At 51.4% G+C, this 22,014-nt stretch overlaps 1 protein-coding gene across 2 annotated transcripts in view; it reads left to right on the top strand.

The window, feature by feature from the left end:
* Positions 1-685: 685 nt before the first annotated feature.
* SCUBE1 (signal peptide, CUB domain and EGF like domain containing 1) overlaps positions 686-22,014 on the top strand; it is a 114,146-nt gene continuing 92,817 nt past the window's right edge. For both annotated transcript variants that reach the window (XM_016188318.2, XM_007523451.3), the window contains exons 1-2: positions 686-883; positions 4,456-4,587. In XM_016188318.2, coding sequence (XP_016043804.1) covers positions 796-883; positions 4,456-4,587 — 220 coding nt within the window. In that variant the 5' untranslated portion in view covers positions 686-795. The remainder of the gene's footprint in view (positions 884-4,455; positions 4,588-22,014) is intronic.

The following is a 22,014-nucleotide window of genomic DNA, read 5'->3' as shown; positions in this document are numbered from 1 at the left end:
TGCAGATGGGCCCCAGCCAGTTGCTTGAGACCAGTGGCAAGGTGGTGTTGTCCACCCCCAACCCCCACCCCCAAGCTGTCCTCTGCCACATCCAGACTGACAAGCATACTGTAGCTCATTGTCCTTCAGAGACTGGTTTAAAAATAATAATTTTTAAAAGTTTACTTGGTTTTGTACACACCATTTAACATGATCTTCCCGATTCCCCCCTCTATGACTTGCCAGGCTGCGGTGCCAGCACCAGGCACACAGTAGGTGCTTAATAAAACTGTGCTGAAGGAGGCACAGACCCGTTTGCAAGGTTGTGCTTCTTTTGCTACACATGGAAGCCACCGGGCGCGTTTCGACCTCGGAGAACCATGGGCAGGCCCCCTCCTCTCCCTCCAGTGTGTCTGCTGGGCATTGGGCGCTGTGCCCAGAGGGGCAGCCCCCCTGGGTGACTGGGCCTGAGCAGGGAGAGGGTTCGGGGCAGGGAGCCACTACGAGCTAGCCTGGCCCGGCCCAGACCGTGCACTCAGGCCCCCACCCCCCACCTGCCGCCCACTCCTAGGGAGGGGTGGCCCGGGGCCCCGCCCCTACCCCCGCCGGCCGGCGGCTAGCGCTTATTGGCCAGCCCAGCGCGAAGCCCCGCCCCCAGAGAACGAGGGCCAATGAGCGCGCGCCTGTCAGCTCGTCAGTCGCCGGTCTCGGCGGCCGGGAGCCCGAGCGCGATCGCGGAGGCAGCAGCAGGAGCGCTCCCCGAGCGGCGGTCGTGGGCTCCCGCCCGCAGCCCGCAGCCGCCCGGCCCGCAGCGAAATGGGCGCGGCGGCCGTGCGCTGGCACTTGTGCGTGCTGCTCGCCCTGGGCGTGCGCGGGCGGCTGGCCGGGGGCAGCGGGCTCCCAGGTAAGCCCGAGCCGGGGCGGCGGGCACTGGGCGGTGGCGGGGACCCACAGGACCCCCAGGACCTCGCACGGGGGAATCGCAGCCCGCGCCACCCCGCGCCACACCCCGCCTCTCTGCAAAGTAACTTCAGGGCTGGCGTGGGGCGCCCCTCCCCAGCCGAGCCTCAAGCCCCGAGCCCGGTGTAGCCGCAGCTGGGCAGGGTGGGTGCAGGCCCCCGGGGGAGGGGAAGTGTGGGGCGGGGAGGAAGAAAGAAAGCGCGACGGCCGGCTGAGCCCCCCACCCCCACCCCAGCAGCAAGTGCGGACCCCAGGGCGGGACGGCGCTCGCTCCCCAGGGCAGAGCGCACGGGCGGGAGGAATCCCGGAGGCAGGAGGGGTGGGGGCCGGAGAGGACAGACCTGAGAGAGAAAGAGACAGGCCAGGAGGCAGTGGAGGGACAGACGGACAGAAGGAGCACACAAAAGGACGCAGGAGAAAGAAACCCAGAGAGAGAGAGAGAGAGAGAGAGAGGAATAGGGACCCGAAAGATGGGAGGAAGGAGGGAGCCCAGGGGTGAGAAGAGAGGAGGAGGCTAAGGAAGGAGAGAGACCGACCGATCCCGAGAGGGAGATGCGAGGGACAGACTCACAGAGAGAAAGAGAGGTGGATGGAGGCAGATGGACACCAGAGAAAGAGACAGGAGGAAGAGGGCGGGGTGGGAGGGAAACAGAGAAAGAGGATGGGGGTGCCCAGAAGGCTGCGGATGGACAGATAGGACGACAAAGAAGCTAGACAGTCAGACACCAAAGGGAGGAGGTGGATGGAAACCAAGGAAGAATAAACAGAACTTGGGACATCAGAGAAGAGGTCTCAGAGGAGGGGGCCGTGTTGTTAAAATTTCTGAGGCTCTTGCCGGGCCGGCTAGCTTCACGGTGGTGAACAGAGACGCGGAGACAACGGCTGGGCAGGGCAGCTGTATTTCTTTATTCAGGAACAACGATTCATAAACTAAGACAAACTAATCACCAAACAGAACTCTGCTGTCTCATTGTGGTGGCACAAGCACTCTCTTACTCTCGAACTCAGGAACTCCAGAACTCTGTCACTCTCAAACTCAGGAAATCAGGAACTCTGTCACTGGGGAACTCAGGAACTCTCGGACTCAGGAACCCTCTCCCGGGGTCCCTTGGGGCGGGGCCAAGCAGGCCCGAGAAATTAACAGGACTCATCCAATTCTCTTGGAGGGGGAGGGCTAGAACAAGTCAATGTAAAGCATACGACAGGGCCGCAGGGTTGGGCTTGGGCATGGAAGGGGCAAGACTGCAGAGGTAAGAAGGGGGATCCAGTAGATTCCACAAGCACCCCCATGGGCACTCTACCCCCGCTGTCCCTGCCTATCTCCTTGCATTTCTGGAAGAGGGGGTCTCCAACAAAGCTGAAATCACATTCTCTCCTTCTGAGGGCCCCTGCTGGGCTCCCTTAGGCTCTTACCCCACACACACACATGGTCCCCTGGGCTGGCCACTGAGGTCTGAGCTTGGGGTCTGGAAGCCTGTCCTGGAAGTCTCATCCTGCATGCTAGGGGCGTCATCGAAACTTCCATGGTCAGAGCTGAGCTGTTTTTCACGTGGCCACTGGGGGAGCTGGGTCCTTCTGCCCACTTCTTGTCTGTGGGTTTTCCTTCCAGGCTTTGGGGTCCTTCACCCCCTGTTTGCTTCCATTTGTGTCTCTTCTCCCACCCCCACCCCTTGGAAGCCTAGCGCTGTGAAATAAAGCCCAATCTGTGCAGGAAATCAGCACCAGGCCAGACCAGGGGTAGTAGGGTGGGGGTGCCTGGGAACACACGCCTGCAGTGGCTCCCCGCCCCCCCCCCAGGATGTAGTTAAAGGTAGATTGAGAGGCACCTCCACCCTTTGGCTAACACCCATCACCCCCATTCCCAGGAGGACTCATACCTGGGTGGAAGCCTGAGATCAGAGCAAGGGGCTTCCTTCTCACCCCCCCCACCCTACCCCTCAGGAGAGGAGTATAGTCATGACACTACTCTGCTGGCTCCATCTCAAATGGTGCCAGGGTCCCTGCTGCCCCTCGGAATGATGCAGACTGGCCATCCCTGGTGCCTGTGACTTGCTGCCCACCCCTCCATGAGGGTCCTTCTTGTCACTTCCTCATGCTGGGCCCTGGCCATCTGATGGCTAGTGTTGACCACTCTTAACCCCTGTCCTAGCTTCCCAAAGGCAACTGTGGAGGGCGGGTGGCTGGCCTAAGTAGAACAGCCACCCTGAACAGTGGTGCCCCCTGCTGTGTGTCCACAAGCATGAGTGTGTGCTCTCTGCATGCACACCTGTGGGGAGGGGCGTGCAGGGGGGAAGAGGTGCCATGGTATTTCCCACTGATGCCTTTTCTCCCATGGGGCAGGGTGTGGTCCATTCTAGGGCAAGGCTGAGGAGTTAAAATAGGACACTCTTGAACATCCCCAGATTTGTACCTGGGTGACTGCCCTCCTGAGAGAGTTCCTTGTGCTGCCCTCCTGTGTCCTTCTGTCTGTTTGTCAACCACTGTCTCATCTTCTAGACAGCTGGAGGCAGCATGGCACACTTGAAAGTGATGTTTGCGTGCTGAGTCCTGTCTGTGCCCCAGCTCAGCACCTGCAGCAGACTGACCTCTCAGTTTCTGTGTCTGTAGCCTGAGAGCTAATCTAGGTTACAGCAGACTCCTCTGGGGGTGCTGTCCTGTGCCCTGCACCCTCCCTGCTTTCTGAGCTCTGTGTCAGAGATTTGGGATGTGCACTGCTTCTCTTTGACCTTGTCTGTTGGCAACTGTTGCAAATGAATGTGTGTGAGTGTTGGGACTGAGATGAGGTGTGGCAGGAACCTTCACAACTTACATTCAACTGGAATTTGGAAGTTAGGATATGAGACCCAAATTAGCACCTGGATTTCCAAAGTGAGAAAAGAGAGGATGTAGAAGTCAGGGCCATGCTTGAACTATGCCTCCCAGTTGGAGGTACAGGTACACCACTGAGCCACTCCAATCTGGGCGTGTACACCCATCCCAGGGATGGAAGCTGAGGGAAGAAGCCTGCCTTCCACAGCCTGAGGCTGAGTGGCCACCTACTTCCCCAGCACCTGTGAGGGCCTCATGAGGGGCCTCTGCCTGCTGCAGCACCCCTGCTGGCTTCCCTTTCCACAGTCCCAAAGGGATAAACTAAGCACCCTCCCCCTGGCTCTGAAGTCTAGAGTACGGAGAGTAGATGGGCTTGGATGGGTGCATGCTGGGAAAGCAAGACACATAGGGAGTGGCTTTTTCGCATTGTCTCCCTCAGCCTCAAGTTTTTCTCGTCTTCCAGTGAGGATAATAGCTCTGCTCAGTGGATTGTTTGTAGGCAAGTGAGACTTGTTAATTTTCCCATGACATGCCTGGCACAGAGGTACTGCCCTAAAGATATCGCCAGTTGCCTCTTGTCACACCCATTATCCTGTCCATTATCCCAGTGATCCTGGGAGGCAAGAAGGCAGCAGGGGGCCCCAGCCCCCACCCTGCTGCTGCCTGCTTCCTATGCCATACCTCACCAGTTACCCCCCTTCCCCACAGGAACAGTCGACGTGGATGAGTGCTCAGAGGGCACGGATGACTGCCACATTGATGCCATCTGCCAGAACACACCCAAGTCCTACAAATGCCTCTGCAAGCCTGGCTACAAGGGGGAAGGCAGACAGTGTGAAGGTGAGCCCCACACACTCCTTTGGGTTTCTCTTTATTTGATTTGACCAGACAGAGAAAAATTAAGAAGGGAGGGAGAGCAAAAGAGAGACACTTGCAACACTGCTTCACCACTCATGAGGCTTCTTCCCATGCAGGTGGAGTACAGGGACCTGGGTCTTTGCACATGGTAACCGTGTGTGCTCAACTGGGTAAACCACCATCAGGCCCCTAATTTAAAAAAAAAAAAAAAAAAAACTTGAGATGAAGCATTGAATGATGTATTTGTTCATCTCTCTCTGACTGGGTATATGGGGAGGGGAGTAGGAAGACCACCCAAGACCTCTAATTTCAAATACTTTGTAGCCTAAAGATCCCCCCAAAGGATCACTTCTATCTTGCATGAGTGTGTATGCAGAGGCTGCTGAGCTTACACTGTCCCTTTGTCTGTCTGCCCTGTCCCCAGGGTGCTGGTTTGATCCCCAGCTGTGAGAGAGAATAGCAGGGTCAATACTCTGCAGCTGGTCACAGCCTTGGGGAGCTGTTGGCCTGCAAGCTGTATGTTCACTCTCACACCTGGGGCTGGAGAGGGTGCCCCCTCAAGGCTGGTGTGCACTTCTTGATGAAGATCACTCACCCAGGTGCCCAGTCTGTCCCCCCTTGATACATGAAGAGACCAAGGCTCAGGGGGGCAAGCTCCTTCTACTGAGTCCTGGCCCCCTGCAGGTACATTGGTGAGTCTCCAATCCCCTCCCTGGAGCTTCCTCTCATTCATCCCCTCACCCTGCAGCTCTTCTTCCACCTGAGGCTTTGCTCTCAGGGAAGGACACAGGGAACAAGACAGGCACCTGCTCCTCCTGCAGAAGACTTCATATGCTCCTGCGATGCAGTGTCTCTCTCTGCCCATGTCTCCTTTGTTGGGCATGCACTTAACATGAATGCTGGTTGGAAGCCAATGCCCTGGACTGGACCTGGCCTTGTTCTGAGGCCAGAAGCTGGGTAGGAAGGGCAAGAGTGGCGCCTACCCACAGACCTCTGGAAGGAGGCCAGGCTGGGGCAGCCCATGGCATGAGTGAGCTCAGCTGCTGGCAGGGCCCTGAGCTTAGCTCGGTGGTTCCAAGTGGTACATCTGAGGCTCTCTGTGAAACCACTTCAATGTTTAATGCTTTATTTCTATAAGAGGGAGGGAGGGAGGGAGGGAGGGAGGGAGGGAGGGAGGGAGAGAGAGAGAGAGAGAGAGAGAGAGAGAGAGAGAGAACTTCTCAGTTCTGGTATATGGTATTGTTGAGGATTGGACTTGGGACCTGGGGACCACAGGCATGAGAGTCTAGTGAACAAATGCTATGCTGTTTCCCAAGCTGTGTGGCCATTTTTTGACCCTCCATTTCCCTCACCCCCAGATCCTAGCCTAGTGGTCTGGCAGGATGGAGCGGGTGGAGGGGGCAAGATGACACCTGTGCTTGTGTAAGCTACTGACCTGACCTGCTCTCCCTCATACCAGCTCCATCCAGCTGTCTCCTGCCTGGCAGGCCCACATGTTGTTCCCTCCTGTTACTCAGAACCCAGCTTGAACTTCCCACTCTGCTTGAGCCCTGCCAGGACTCACACTCACCAGCTCTGGCTTCCTTGCTGTGAGATGGAGAGAGGAAACAGTGTGTAAACATGCTCCCGGAACTGCCAGGGCCCCCCATCTCTCCAGCCTGCCTCAGGTCTCTACCCCCTCACCTCCTGAGTCTGTGAATAGCCCCTGTGTGCTGCACCACCTCCTCCCTTCCACCCCACCCCCTACCCCATACACATACTCAGGCGTTCCCTCTTTCTCAGACTTTCTCCCTTCCTGGAACTCCTTTCCCAAAATTTTCATCCTGAATAATTTCTGGTAAGTCTTTAGATTTGCCTCATTCTCAAGATCTTTCCTGATGCCTCCACGTCCATACAGTTATGAGTTCCTGCATGTGTCACAGGCACACACGTGTGAACACACACACTTATTCCTGCTCTCAGATGTCCCCTGGGCTTCCCTCTGTCATAGCGCTTCTGACTTAGAATTGCAATTACTTGTCTTACTGCCATCCCACAGAAGTGTAAGCTCATGTACTGAGGATCAGCCACAGGCTTGGTTTTTGGAGCCACCCCACTGAAGTTGTCAATCTTGGGCCCGGTCCCCAGGCTGCTCAGTGAGCCCCTCAGTTGCTCTCATGATTCCCTTTGTTCCCAGCTCACAGGACAGGGCCTGGAATGCGCAAGGGTGTGCAGAAAATGTTTAGTCTGACTTGGCTTCCTTCTGCCTGGACTAGCACTCACTTTGGATGAGCAGCCTGAGATGCCCACACCCAACACTTAAGGGTATCAGGGGGCCATGCAGTGGGAGAGGGCTGCTTCTTGCTGTCATCTGACCCTGTGTAATGACTGCAAGTCAGAAAGGACTGACCAGTGGGGTACAGTCCCTGTCTGTATGGTTGTTGCCCTCCTAGGCCTCAGTTTCTCATTTTGGCTTTTAGGGTCAGAAAAGGAAAGCCAATACATTTGTCCTGAGGAATAAGTAAAGTGCAGATGGGGCGCATAAGGAACCTGGCTAGCTGTGGGCACTCGAGGTAGAGTGTCTGCTCAGTGTGGAGTTGAAGGTCTCATCACCTAAGCTCACTGCCCGTCCGTGGCTTTGGTACTGCTTGACGCCATGATTGGTGAAGACCTGCTTTGACAGCTGTTCCCATCTCCACACCTCAGAGGCGGCCAGGCTGTGGTGCCAGCGTGCCCCTCCTATCAGAGAGCTTAGAATTTGATTGGGCTAGTTCCCCAAACTTAGCAACAACAACAAAAACAACAAAATTACCCAGTTAAATAGTAAGGAGAGGATATGAACAGAATATTCACTATAGATGAGAGATAGAAGGCCAATAGCCATATGAAAAATTGCTCCATGAGTTTGGTTGGGCTTCCTGTGCTGAAGTCCCTAATGGACAGTGGGGACAGGCCACTAGATTGGAGCCCACTCAGAGTCTAAGGGTTCACTGTGAGGAGCAAAGTCAGTGCCCTAGACCCTCTGCAAGGGAGTGCCGGTGAGGGGCTCAGGGGGCCTGAGTGGATTCTACCCCACTGCACTTAGATGTGCTTATCTGTGAGGGCCCACTATGGTCATCAGCCAGAATTCGCAAAGCTTGCTGCAGCATTCATTCAAGTGTTCTCCACTCTGCTCCCCCACTGGCTTCCCCGAGAGAACCACACTAAGACATTAGGAAACTTTGAATCTGGAGGATCTGTCAGACCACAGAACTTGGAGCCATTCAGATGGTTTCTTCCATGGATTGCAGGTGGGGAACTAGAGGCCAGAGAAGAGAAGAGAGCGGTACTTATGGAGCTGGGGCTGGAACCCAGGCTTGCTCTGTAAGTGGTGGCTGTGCTCTGGCTCTCTGTTCTGAGAAGAGAGAGCATGCAGGTTAGCACAGTGGTAAAAGCAGGGGCTTAGGAGGCAGCCTGCTTGGGTCCCAGTCCTGCCTGTGTGGCCTGGACAAGTTACCTGAGCTCCAGTTAGTTGTCTGTAAAAGAGAGCTAGTAATAGTACCTGCTTTATGGAGAAATGATGAGAAATTTCTGTGTTGATGTACCTGAGGCATTAGAATACAGCTTGCCATGTAGAACATTCTAGGTGTGCTCTAGCTGCTGTCACTGTGATGATGGTGGTGATGATGGTGGTGGTGATGATGGTGATTATAGTGATGGTAATGTTGATTATAATGTCATCCAACATATAGGCAGGGTTGATGCTTTGGCTTTTTACAGCAGTTCCTAGTGTCTACTGTGGCTGGGAAGTGGGGTGCTCTGAGTCACTGACCATTGGGATAGCTTATTTTTTTGTCTCTACCCATGTCCCGCCAAGACCTAAGACACATGTCATTCACAGATGAGTTTCTGCCAACAGTGTACAACAGAGCACCGGTGACAAAGGCCTGCCTTTGTTCCACTAACCCTGATGCAGATAGAGTAGATATTCCCAGAACAGACATCAGTAGCCAATCATTGCATCCTCCAGATGGTCATTTCCTCTGTAGATGGAACTGATGTTTCTTCTCAGGGTTCCTGGATACACAGATTACAAGCAGGTGAAAGGTTGGAGTTTTGGGGGGATAGAGCCTTGTATCTCGCTCACAGATCTGATAGACAGAGTTGTTTAATGTGATAACACAGGAGGACCGATTCTCAGCAAAACATTCTGGGAGAACATGGCTCCCTTTAGGCTCCCTGGTTCTCAAGAAGTGGTGAAAGGTTGGAGTTTTGGGGGGATAGAGCCTTGTATCTCGCTCACAGATCTGATAGACATAGTTGTTTAATGTGATAACACAGGAGGACCGATTCTCAGCAAAACATTCTGGGAGAACATGGCTCCCTTTAGGCTCCCTGGTTCTCAGGAAGTGGACCCAGGTTGTAGGAACGCCAGTGATGGCCATCTGAACCTTTGATCCTTTCGCTGTGTCACCATGCAACTCTTTTTGGCTGTGAAAACCCCACTAGCACACCCCGAAGTGTGTCCCCCTCATCCTAAGGTGGATTCTTCCCATGCTTTTAAAGCCATTATACTATGTGGCCAGTGCACACTGAGCTTGACTGGGGACCCCAGGAAGCTGTGTTTGGGGAAACTCAGGCCCCATGTGGTCAACACAACACTGCTGGAAATAGAGGGAAATAGTCTGAGCAAACCTGAGGTAAAAGTACCTTTTTAAACATTTGATAGGACAGAGAGAAACAGAAGGAAGGGAGAAGGAGAAACGGAGAGAAAGAGAGATACCTGCAGCACTAGAAACACCTGCAGCACTGCTTCACTGCTTATGAAGCTTCCCCCTCTACGGGTGGGACTCAGGGGCTTGAACTCAGATCCTTGCACCTTGTAACATGTATGCTCAACTTGTTGCATCACCACCCAGCCCTCACATTATTTTGTTGTTGTTGTTCATGACTTTGCTGGAGCTTAATGCCCTTATGATTCTACCACTTCCAGTGGATTTTTCTTTCCAGATACAGGGTGAGAGATAGAGACAGAGAGAGGGAGACATGTCACAGCACTGCTCCACCATCATGAAAAGCTTCCCTTCTGCGTGGTGCTCTCATGTGGTGGCCAGGAGCTCAAGCCCGGGTCCTCAAGTGTGCTCTCCACCCAAGAGCTATTCCCAAACCCCAAATAAGTGTTTTCTTGATGACTGTCATTTGGACATAATCAGAATTAATGTAGGTACACTCCTGGCTGTGCAGAATTGGAGAGAATTTAAAGGTGGTAAGGAGTAGCCCCCCGCCCCATGTTTTACAGATGGCTGCTCCTCCTCGCTGCCTCACCAGATGCATATGCACTTGTTTCAGCTTCGGTTCCACTGAGTGCCCCCCTAGAATGTAGGCTCAAGGACAGGGTCCTTGCAGAGCTGTTCAGCTCAGGTCCCCTGTAGAAAGAAAGGATGGGTAGGCGAGGCCCAGAGGTCATCCTCCAGGAAGCCTCCCATGTTCCTCCCAGGCAAGTTACCTGTCATCTGTGAACATCCTTCCCTCAGAGTTCATGCCACATGATCATGATAGCCTGTGTAGCTTCACTTAGAGAAGAGCCCAAGGGTGGTGTCAGTGGACAGTAAGGCACCATCGTCACCCCCCAGGATATCAGGAAAGGCCACCCAGTGCTTCCCACACTCAAGCTTTTACAGACAAGGAAGTCAAGGTCCTAGTGAGGAAGGGACTCACTGAAGGAAGGCTGGAATGGACCAGTTACAGAGTTAGGCTGGGGAAACAGGGCCTAGGGAGGTCAGTCTCCTGCCAGGTCACTGAGCTGAGTAGTGGCAGGACCTGGATTCTAACCCTGCCCCATCAGCCTATCTGAACCTAGTGTAAGGAGCCCCTTTGTTTTGGGACATCCCTGTGTCTAAAACTCCACTTTGTGGCCACCAGCTCCTCTAAACTGGGCACTATGAATGCAAGAATTGCCAAATGTATCATCTACCTAGGTAACTGGACACTGATGCTGCCTTGGACTCAGCCAGCTTCCGCTAACCTCTTTGAGCTGCTGCCACTCTATCCTGCCCTCCCTGTGCATTCCCTGGCCTCACTGTGCTCTTCTAGCTCCTCCAACTTGTCAGGCCCTTTGCATGTTCTAATCTGCCACAGCCCCTCCCCTCTTCATGCTGCTAAGCCAGCACATCCCCAGCTCACCAGGTCCCATGTGCACGTGTTTCTCTGCAGCTAACAGCCAGTCTTGTACTGGCCTCCTGGTCTGAATTAGGCCTGTTTGTGCTGGATCTGATGAACAGGGTGAGGAGGGGGCATCTCACCCCCCACCACCACACACACACACACTTAAGGGCTTCAACTCATTTCACCTTAATTGCTTTGTTTTCATAGACATTTGCTAAGGGAAAGGACCAAATTATAGCTTGAATTGGGTTTTACTAATCTTAATTAAAAGCTCTCATTTATAATGAGGACCAGGTCCCAAACGAGAAGTAAACTGCCTTCAAATGGCTTGTTTAAATAACTAAGACCCTCTCGATAATCACTGTTTAGTCTGAACCAGTAATGTACATCACCCCTTCGATGTGTACTTAATTTTTAGGCTATTTGTTCAAGTGGTTTATTCCACTTGCAAGTTCCAACTCAAGTCTCTTCCAAAACACTGTAATTAAAACTCTTTGGGGGAAATTACATTTTGTTTTGGCCACAGTCTATCAAATATATTACTATTTTCCCCTTTTTTGTAAGAAGGAAAAAAATGACAACCTTTTGGGCATCAGAGATCACAAAATTAGCATGTATGTAATTAATATAAATAGTCACTTCCTGAATTTTATATCCCCAGGGTCTACTTGTCAACCGCTGAAGTTAGGTAAATTACAGGGCATGCCATTAAGTATTTTAACAAAACTCCTAATAACACACCCACTGATCCATTTAGTTTAACATCAGAAAAAAAAGGAAGAAAAAAACAACTACCTTAAAACCAATTGGCCTTCTTAGGAAATAGTGTCTATGACCCTATTAAATCATTTTCATTCTTGTTATTACACTTTATTGAAACCCCATATAAAGTCCGACTTCAGGAAAGGCAGCTGGAGGTGGGCTGGGCTGTGGGGGGAAGAGGGGAAATTCTTTGGGTCTTAAAACGTGCAATTATATGCACTAACGTGTGCCCTGCTCAAGATGAAAGCCCCAGAGTCCCCCAGATCAGCGGGCAGGAAGAAATTGGATGTGACTTCAAATTCCAGGGTGTTGTCAGCTAGCAATTAGGCAACCTGGCTTGCAAACTGGTCCCGGCTCTGCTATAGAGTACAGCCTTCCTGGAGCCTGTGTTCATACTCCCAGAAGTTCAGAGAAAAAGCTCCCAGCATGGGCATTGAAGCACCCATCAGCCATCCTCCCCAAGACTTGGACTATCAATCTGTGTGTGCGGGATTAGGTTAGGTTGAGCACGGGGAGTAGTTGAGCAGTTCCTCCTTTGAGCCAAGCATAATGCTGGGGCTGGCGGCAGGAGAGGTCTGACTGGTGGGGGAGATGGAGAAAGGAAGAAGACAGGATCCTAACAAGGTGCAGATGGGAGCACAGATCCCATGGGATCCAGATCCCGCCATGGGAGCACAGATCCCAGTCAGTGCTGGAAAGTAGCCTTTCCTGAGGAGGCAGATGGGAGAGGGCTTCCAGAAGTATCCTCCAGAGATGGGCTGAGGGAGGGAGCGTGGCAACCAGCTCTGGCGCAAGGGCACAGAAATCTACTTAGGTCTCTGCTGTCAGTCTTACAAGCAGCTTGCCCTTCCTGAGCCTCTGTTCTTCTTCCCCACAGGCATGTGCCTGTGAATCAACTCAGCATAGGAGAGCCAATGGACAAGAGTCTGGAAAGTGGCACCAATGCCTGCAGGCTGAGCTGCTTTCTCTACTGGATGGAGGGTCTCTGTCCCAGGCCCTCTGCCTCTAGCTCTCCCTGCTCCTCAGGCAGCAGATCCTTCTCTGCCCCATCATCTGGGCCCTTTCAACTTCTCTCAGCTACTTCTTAACCACAGTGGCTATATTTGCTTTTCCATGGGAGGAATGCAAACCAGAAAGAAGAAAACGAAAAAAGCGTCCCATTATTTCTAATAAAATAAACTATGGACCTTTGAATGCTACTGAAATGGATGGAGGCCTTCCCCCAAGGCCTTGAGAGAAAGAGGACAAGGTCAGGGGGCCTGGGGGGTAGGGTTGGAGGGAATCCTCCAGATGGGCCTGGGCTGCAGTCCCAGGAAGGGAGAGTTGAAGACCTGGCTGGCTGACTCAGCTGGGTAATGTTGTTGAGAATGGCCACTGTGCAGGGGTTGCCCCACTCCTGTCTCAGGATGCCGTTGTGCCACCTCTGGGCCTGCTGGTATCGAGTTCACAGGACCAGAGTTTGATGTAGGTCTGTGGAGATCCAGGATCCACCCTGTGTGACCTTGACCACCCTCAGGCATTAGTGGGTGACCACCACGAAGTTCAGGGATCCTTTGGGCACCCTGGTAAGCAGCTTCTTTAAGGGGTCCCTCACCATAGGGGTGACCAAGAACAGTTTGACCTGTGGGGGTGCAGTTAGGCAGCATGACTTGCAGCTGGCCCGGGCTCTGCTGCAGGACACAAGTGTCTCTGAGTTCATAGTCACTGTTTTAGGAGGACAGCTCCTGCTGGACTGTCACTTGCTTGTTCCTTCCCAGTGGCAGCTGTGCAGGTGGACCCAGTCCTGGCTGGAGTGTAGACACACAGGGCTGTCTCCATGTGATGTGTCTTGGTCTCTGTGCAAGCCATTCTCCTGCTCTGGGCTGACAGCTCCGGTGGTCATGAATTGGGCTGAAGGAGTGGGGCAGGGTGCCATAGGTGTTTGTATAGATGAAGAGAGGGGACCTGGAAAGCTAGCTCACCACACAGTAGGGCAGGTACCTTGTCAGGCACAAGGCCCAGGTTCAAACCCTAGCACCACATGGAAGACACTACAGCACTGAGGGAAACCCTGATGCTATGGGCTGCGGTCTCTGTTTCTCTCACTTCTCATCTATCTGAATGAAAAAGCTGGCCCAGGTGTGGTGAAAGTGTACAAGGCTAAGATTCTAGCTCAGAAAAAAAACAAAACAAAACAAACAACAACAAAGGGCAGAGGGCAGCAAAATAGCTTGACCCTCTGTGCCACTCCCTCCATCACTGAGACATGCAGAATTCTCCAGGTGTTTGTATCAAGGTTATGAGGGTGGAGCCTGGAACCAGCCTGAGGGTGGAGCCTGGAACCAGCCTGTGTTCCACATTCAGCTTTGCCTCTGACAAGCTGGGGAACCTTGGGCTAGTCACCCAAGCTCTCTGAATCCCGTTTCCTTGTTCTATGATCAGGGAACAGCCCATTGGGCCTGATATGAGGTCAACTTCCCTCCCTTTAGACCACACCTGTCCAAAAACTCTTAAGTGGAGGGGGGGCGAGGGAAAAGGAGAGGGACAGGAAGAGAGAGAGAGAGAATGAATGAATAAAAATCCAGCCACTGTCACCAGATTCCCTGGCAGCCTTGTGGTTCAGTGAGAAGCCTGTGCCATGAGTTTTGAGCTCCAGTCCTTGGATTGCTGTTAAGATGAGCAGCTTAGGTCCCACCCCCCACCCCCCACCCCACTTTGGTCTTGGAAACCCCTTTGTTAGTTCTGGTCATGTTCTAGTGGGGCTCTAGCACCCTTTGTCCCCATACTAGGTTGCAGCTCAGGCTTCTAGTTGACCACGTATTTCTGATCTTCCTGCTGACGTGGTAGGGGTTGGGACAGGGAGCTGGGACCTGTCCCCAGCCTGTCTTTTACTAAGGGTTTAGAAGAGCGGCCTAGTTGTTGCTGGAGGCCTGGCAGCCCCCCTCCCTGTGTCCTCACCCCCAACTCTGACAGCCTGATTTTCCATGGACTGGGTCACTTCAGTATCGATCTGGCCTAGAGACAGAGTTGGGACAGTCCCCAGTGAAGGGAGGGACCAGATATTTGTGAGGGAGGAAGGGAGTGAGGAGAAGTAGGCCCTGTCTTTTCCGTTTGATGTGGGAATTCTATCCACTTCTCAGGAGCCACATGCCCCATTGAAGCCCACACTGAGCAGGCAGCATGTGACTTCAGCTTAGAGTGAGCACCCTCATGGAGCTCCCTAAATTCAGGCAAGGCCCCAATTCCTATCGACTCAGTGGAGAGCACCAGCTATGTTAACTTAAAGAAAAGAAAACAACTAAAGATATGATATGAGGGCCGGGTGGTGGCGCACCAGGTTAAGCTCTCATAGTACAAAGCACAAGGATCCTAGTTCAAGCCCCTGGCTCCCCTCCTGCAGGGGGATCGCTTCACAAATGGTGAAGCAAGGGTTGTAGGTGTCTTATCTTTCTCTCTCCCTAGCTCCCCCTCCTCTCTCAATTTCTCTCTGTCCTATCTAATTAAAAAAAAAAAAGGAAAAAATGGCCACCAGGAGCAGTGAAATAGTGTAGGCACTGAGCCACAGAAATAACCCTGGAAGCAATATATCTATATGATATGAATCATATGTGAAATATGATTCACATACCACACAGTTGGCCCATTTCAGGTACACAGTCAACACATAGTTGAGCCTCCATCACCTGTGCTGATCTGGGAGCCTGTTTTCCAGCCCCAGAATAAATTCTATATCCCTTAACCTACACCCCCCCATGCCCAACTCTGGGAGGCCATGTACCTGCTTTCTGTCTTGGTCTTCCTGCCTTTTCTGTAAACTGTGTTTGCATGGGAGCCTGTGACTGATCTACCTGGCTGGGAGACTGACATGGGCAGGTAGCATCTCTGAACCTCATTCTCTCTTACAGTCAAGTACAGCCATGTGTACCCACTTCTTTTTTTTTTTCCAGATAGAGAGAGCCAGAAATTGAGAGGGAAGGAGGTGATAGGAAGAGAGAGAGAGAGAGAGACAGCTACAGCATTGTTTTACCACTCTCAAAGCTTTCCCCCTGCAGATGGGGGCAGGGGACAGTGCTCAAACCCCAGGTCCTTGTGCATTGTGACCTGTGTGCTTAACCAGATGTGCTACCACTTGGCACCTCAGCACTCAACCATCTCAGGATGGTTGTGAGCAAGGGGCCTTATACACACTATGATCATGATATGATCATGATGATCGCTCATTCATCCACTGTGGAGCATACCTTTGTGAACCATCCATGAACAATTCAGGACTAAACAGGACACAATTCATGCCTCATGGAATCCAGGGCTTCCATTTCAGACAAGTGAAAGGACAGAGCATCTATTCCAGGGGGTGCTGCAGGACCCAAAGGTGGGGAGGAGTTGTATCTGCTAAGGCATCAGCAGAAGTCAGGGAATATTTGGTGCCGGACCTCTATCTGGGAAGGGAAAGCAGCTCCTGGCAGAGACCACAATGTGAACAGGAGTGTGAGGCCCTGGGTCTGTGCCTGGCATGGGGTTATGGGGCCACAGGGCCACTGAGAGAGATCAGGAAGCAGTTTGAACCCCACGGTGCTCTTGGTTCCTGGGGATGTGGGTGTGGAGGGAGAGCAAGCGGGAGCTTCCCACCCTCTGGCTGAGCCATGGTCATTGTGCTCCAGCTCAGAATGAAAAAGTAGGGAGGGGTGTGTGTGTGTGTGTGTGTGTGTGTGTGTGTGTGTGTGTGTTGGTTGGTTTTGTGTGACCTTTGACCTTTCCCATAATTAACCACCGGGCTCACTTCTGGCATTGTCTCCGCAGCAGGGGAGGCCTGATCACGGATGCCAGGGGTCCTTGGCTTTCCTGTCTCATTACTCAGTCGTAATTACTCAGGCCCAGAGTTTAGCCCCTGTGCCACAGGGGCTTAATCCTTCCTGCCCAGTGGCCCCTTGGGCCTCCCTTTCCTCAAGTGTAATTAGCCAACAAGCCGGATTAAGATTTATTCACCAATAAGGACTCAACTTCCTAAGCCACACATCTCTTGCAGAATGCTTGCCTGATCTGCAAGTGCAGGATTTTTTCCCCCAGATCCCCCAGACAAAGGAGCTAGCTCCCAGCCTGGGGAGGGGGCTTTGTCAAGGAGCTTCGTGTCTGCTGCTACCATTGAAAAAAAACCAGGAGAGATGCCAATCCCTGGAGTGAGAAGAGCTGTTCCTCTGTGGTCTCTGAGTATGGGGAATGTGGGATGTGGGGGGGAAATCCTCATTTTGAGAGCCCTTCCAGGTCAGCCATGATTTGGGAGGCAGGGGGATGCCCTAGAATGGTATTCAAATGAAGAGATGGAGTTCTGACTCATGGTAACAGGATCTCTTAGAACCTAGGTGTCAAAAAATAACTATATGTTTTATGGGGCAGAGAGAATCAATTTGGACTTAAGACTGACCTCACCCCATCTGGGTTCCAAATCAGTACAGCTGACACAAACCCACAGCTGAGTGCATGCTGTGCATCTAATACAGGAAAAAGAGGGCCTGTGAGACGTTTCAGAGTCCCCTCCCTGCAACACTGCCCGCCCCATGAACAGCTCTCGTGCTACTTGCTCTGTCTTCACGTCTATTGGATGTCATGGCTGTTTCTACAGGAGACTGAGTTTTCATTAAAGAAAATTAATTAAAGCCAATGGCCCAGTAGGCGACCCAGTGGCTACAGCACTGGACTTGCAAATAGGAAGTCTGGAGTTCAGTCCCCAGCATCTCATATGCCACAGTGATGCTCTGGTTCATTCTCATTCTCTCTCTCATTCTCTCTCTCTCTCTCTCTCTCTCTCTCTCTCTCTCTCCCTCCCTCCCTCCCTCCCCCCCTCCCCCCCTCCCTCTCCCCTCTCATTAATAGAAAAGTAAATAGAATCCTTTTTTTTTTTCACCAGGGTCATCACTGGGGCTTAGTGCCTACTTGATGAATCTCCCACTCCTGGTGACCTTCTCCTCCCCCCCCCACTTTTTTTTCTATCTTCCTTCCTTTCTTTTTCTTTCTTTCTCCCTTCCTTTCTTCTTCTCCTTCTTATTCTTTAGAATTATGAAAGAAATAGGGTGGTGGGGGTCAGATAGAGGGAGAGAGAGATAAAAAGAGACATCTGTAGCCTGCCCCAAGCTTTTGAAGCCTTTCCCACTGCAGATGGGAACCAGGGGCTTGAAACTCCAGGTCCTGGCGCTTGTAACTTGTGCACTTTTACGGGTCGTGTCACCACCCAGCCCCTATTAAAATTTAAAAAAAAAAAAAAAATCCAAGCTGGAGAAGGAGCAAGATCTCCATGGCAAGCTGTTGGGCTTATCATCCTCAGTCAGGTCTTTTGTCCTGCATGGTTTCTCCTCCACCCCTACCCCCACCCTCAACCCATCCCTCAGCCCCCAGGGGTTGGTACGGACCCTGGAAATGACAATAAAGACTCAGGTGACATCCCCTCCCCATTTAGTTCTCTAAGGATCACCTTCTCCCAAGAAATAGCTCCGCTGCTAGAGTGCATGCCTTGCCATGCACAAGACCTGGGTTTGAGCCGCAGCATTACATGAGATTGTCACAGGACCGGGACAAGCTCTGCATTGTGGTGTCTCCCTTTCTCTCTTTTTCTCTCTCTGCCCCCCACACCCATTCTCACTCTTACATAAAAAGAATGAAAAAACGTTGGCTTGGGAGTGGTGAAGTCATGTATGCACAAGGCTCTTGTGTCACATACACACAAATTACATCCAGTGCAGTAATAAGCTGGCACTATACCAGGCAAATTAAGGAATATGATTATTCTAGTCGGGGGAGAGACATTTTTCTCAGACTGTATCACCATTAAAACAGCTGATTTGGTTGAATTTTATGGAGGCAGTGAATCAACAATGAACTATCTCCTTTGCTTTGGTTGCGCAGAAGCCCAGGGCCATATTCAGCCTGCCTTTTGAAACTATGCTGCAGCTGTCAAATCTATTTCTTTAAATATTTATTCATTTTAATGAGAGAGAGAGAGAGAGAGAGAGAGAGAAAAGGGGAAGCACTGGCTTATGGCAGTGCTAGGGATTGAACCTGGGACCTCAGAACCTCAGGCATGACTGTCTTTTTTGCATAACAGTTATGCTGCCTCCCCAGCCTCAGGTCTATTTCTCTATGTTTTCACCAGAGTTTGTTTATTCTTCAACCTTAATTTCTGTATCTTTATCTTAACATCTTACTCTTTTTTAAAAGTCTAACAAGGTGTATTTTGCAAGCCATTTGGATGGATGATATCTGAAGAAATTCATGGGTAGATGAATAGATGTTTGTATAGATGGATGGGTGAATGAGTGTTTGGCTAAAGAAATGGATAAATGGATAGGTGTTTGGATGTATGTGTTTGAATAGATGGGTGGATATTTGCATCAAAGAATAGACGGAAAGGCATTCAGATGGGTTGGATGAGTGAACCTTTAAATGAATGAATATGTAGGCAAGTAGGGTGGGCGTCTAGCTGATCATTTAGATGGATAGATGCATATTTAGATTTGGAGGTCTAACTAGAAAAATGGGTAGGTGAGTAGATGATTGAGTAAATGAAAGGCTGGCCAGCTGACTGGAGATTTAGATAGATCAGCTTTTAGCACAGAGACCAATGGAGGAATGGTTGGTATTATTGAGTAAGAAGCTTATAGAGTGGCTTAGATGATTGGATAGAGAGTGGTAGACAGGTATTTAGATAAATAGATGTATGGAAGTCTGGCTGACTAGACATATAGGTATGTATGTATGAGAAAGGATGGGAGAGGATGCAAAGTAGTGAACAGATGAGAGGGTGAGGTGAGTGGGTGTTTAGACGATCTGTTCGTAGTTTCCACTATACAGCGCAGATGTGCCAAGGATAGAATAACATGTTTCTCTCACTATCCAAACGTAGAACATTCCTATTTGATAGAATTCAGTTATTTGGCGATTTTTTTTGGAGGGAGGGGGCAACTGGGAGCCCTGCTACTATTAATTTATATAGAAAAAAAAATTTTTGAGCTTGCCCAGATGCAAGAAAATAAGCTATCAAATAGGTGCATTCTACTTTGTGGAAAGTCAGACAAAACCTTGCAGAAACCTGGCCTATCATGGCATCCCAACTTACTATAAAAGACCCAGGCCTCTGAGACTAAAAGACCTGGTAGGGATCTCTGCCCTGCCATTTACTGTGTGACCTGGAGCCTAACTAGCCCTAACCCTAACGCCTCTCTCTGCTCTTCAGTTTCTTCTACCATAAAATGAAAGCTAAAGTACCTCCTCCCGATGATGGTGTGAAAGTGAGAAGGGTGGGTGTATGCTCCTAAGGGCATACTTGCTACTGAGAGACAACTTGAGCTGGGGAAAAAGAGAATTCCCTTACCCAAGTTTAGAATTGTGTCCCTCCCCTCAGTCTCCCCTCAGTCATGTGCCCAGTCTGTGGCCAGTGGCAATTGTTAAGGCCATGTGCTATTTGGTTTAGAGTGGTCAGCCTCTACCCCCCCCCCACTCCTAACCCCTAGACTTAGGCCCAGCCACCTTCCCTGGGGCATCTGAGTCATCTATCTGAATGGAGGAAAGGAGGGAGGGACAGTGTGAGAGGCTGCTGGTTCCAATCACATGAAAAGTGGTGCCTGTGATGACAGGGAGCAAAACCAGGTGACAGATAGGGAGACTGATCTTGAGAAGTGTGGAGACCAAAGGCATGCTTTAGTCATTGACTAAATGCAGTGGAGACATGCTGTTCACCAGGGTAGGGCATGTAAGCTGATGTGGGCAGAGTTGCCTTTGGAGTGTGTGAATGGGGTGAGGGGCAGGGCAAGCAGTTGGATTGTATGTATTGGGGACTCTGTAACAAAGGCCAGGGCTGCAGAAATTGGGAAGCCATTGACAGTCTAGTCTTTATAAATGCACGTATGCTTTCATACAGTCTATTAACCCTGCCCTCTTCATGCTATTTAACATTTATCAGTGCATTAAACAGAACGGTTAAAAACAATTCAGGTGACCTGCAGAGTTGACCTGGCTGCCCAGATGCAGCCCTGGGCCTCGTGGCTGGTGGGTGGGCACCAGGAGCAGGCTGCACCTGGCAGACCCTGCATCCTGCCAGTTTGGGGGTTTCTGTTTTCACTCGGGTTCTCCCCTCACATGGACAGCACCCCTATCTCTCCACTGGCCCCGAGGAGGTCAGGGTGGATGGAGATTGAGAAGGATGAGCCCTGGGGAGGTGCGAGCAAAAGAGGCCAAAACCCAGGCAGAAAGGAGATGGGAGGTACCCCCCCCACACACACACCATGTTGATGGGCCTGCCTGTGACCCCGCCCACCTCCTCCACACTCTCAGAGACACCGTTTGCTTTAGGGCCTCCTTAGGCTCCTGGACCAGGCTGCACTGGTTGCCATTCTGCCTGTACCGCTTCTTAGGTATGTGCCAGCTTTGGTCAAGTCTTTACATTTATTTTGTTTCTTTGGGGACTGGAGTATTATTCTGGCACATGCAATGTTGCTGTTTGAACCTGGGACCTCACGCTTAAGAGTCCAATACTTTACCCACTGTGCCACGTCCCAGGCTGTGTGTCTGGGTTTCTTTAGGGCCCTTGTAAACCCAGATTAACAGTGATGGTGTCACCATCCCTGAGTCAGTGTAGGGACTGGAGGGTTAGTGACATGGCTTCTGGAGCAGGACTTGAGCATAGAAACAGCTTGTTGAATGTTAACCCCACATGTTCCTAAGCTCCAAGGTCACTCCAACCTGAGACTCTAGAACAGATAGCTCTTTGACCCCTCGTTGGGAAATGTTGAAAAATGACTCAAAACAGCAAAAAAGGATGACCTTTACAAAGGCTACTGGTCATTGTTTATGAGACAGAAGCCTTTGTTATCACAAGGACTGTAACAGTAGAACTGGCAGCTTAACACGCTGCTGTGGGGAGACTAAACAGACCTTTCCATCATTCCAGAGTCTTACTCATTGGTGGTATTTAAAGTTTACTTTGGACCAGAGAGATAGCACAGTGCTTTTATTCAAGAGACTTCCATGCCCCAAACTTGGGAATTCCAGGTTCAATCCTCTGCACCACCATGTGCCAGAGATGAACAGTGCTCTGGTTCAAAAGGGGGGGGGCAAAGTTTATCTTATTTAAGCCTCCTGCTTCACAAATCATGAGTTTTTATATCTGGGAGGCTTCGAAATTGGCTGAAAATGGTCACTTGGGCGTGTGTGTGTGTGTGTGTGTGTGTGTGTGTGTGTGTGTGTGTGTGTGTAAGAGAGAGAGAATGACTTTCAGCAGAATCCCTTCTTCTGTGAGTGGTAAGTGGCTTTTGAGGAAGCAGGGTTGGGCACCTCCCTGTGCTGGGAGCTGGAAGGCACTCCACACGTGCCTGGCACACAGCCTGCCCTGCTTGGTGGCGGCCAGCCTGGCCAAGAGCCAGAACCTTCTTTTCTGTAATCTCTAGCGCCCAGCCCCCAGCAGGCACTGTGGTGAATACCTTCGGAGCCAAGCCCTCAACACTCATGTCTTGGTGGCTTCAGCAGTGGGACATAGGGGACCCCAGGCTCTGGCTCTGA

Source organism: Erinaceus europaeus, chromosome 4 (genome assembly GCF_950295315.1).
Source record: "Erinaceus europaeus chromosome 4, mEriEur2.1, whole genome shotgun sequence".
Lineage (NCBI taxonomy): Eukaryota > Metazoa > Chordata > Mammalia > Eulipotyphla > Erinaceidae > Erinaceus > Erinaceus europaeus.
The sequence above is the reverse complement of the archived record's forward strand: the minus strand, read 5'-3'. Positions and strand labels throughout refer to the sequence as shown.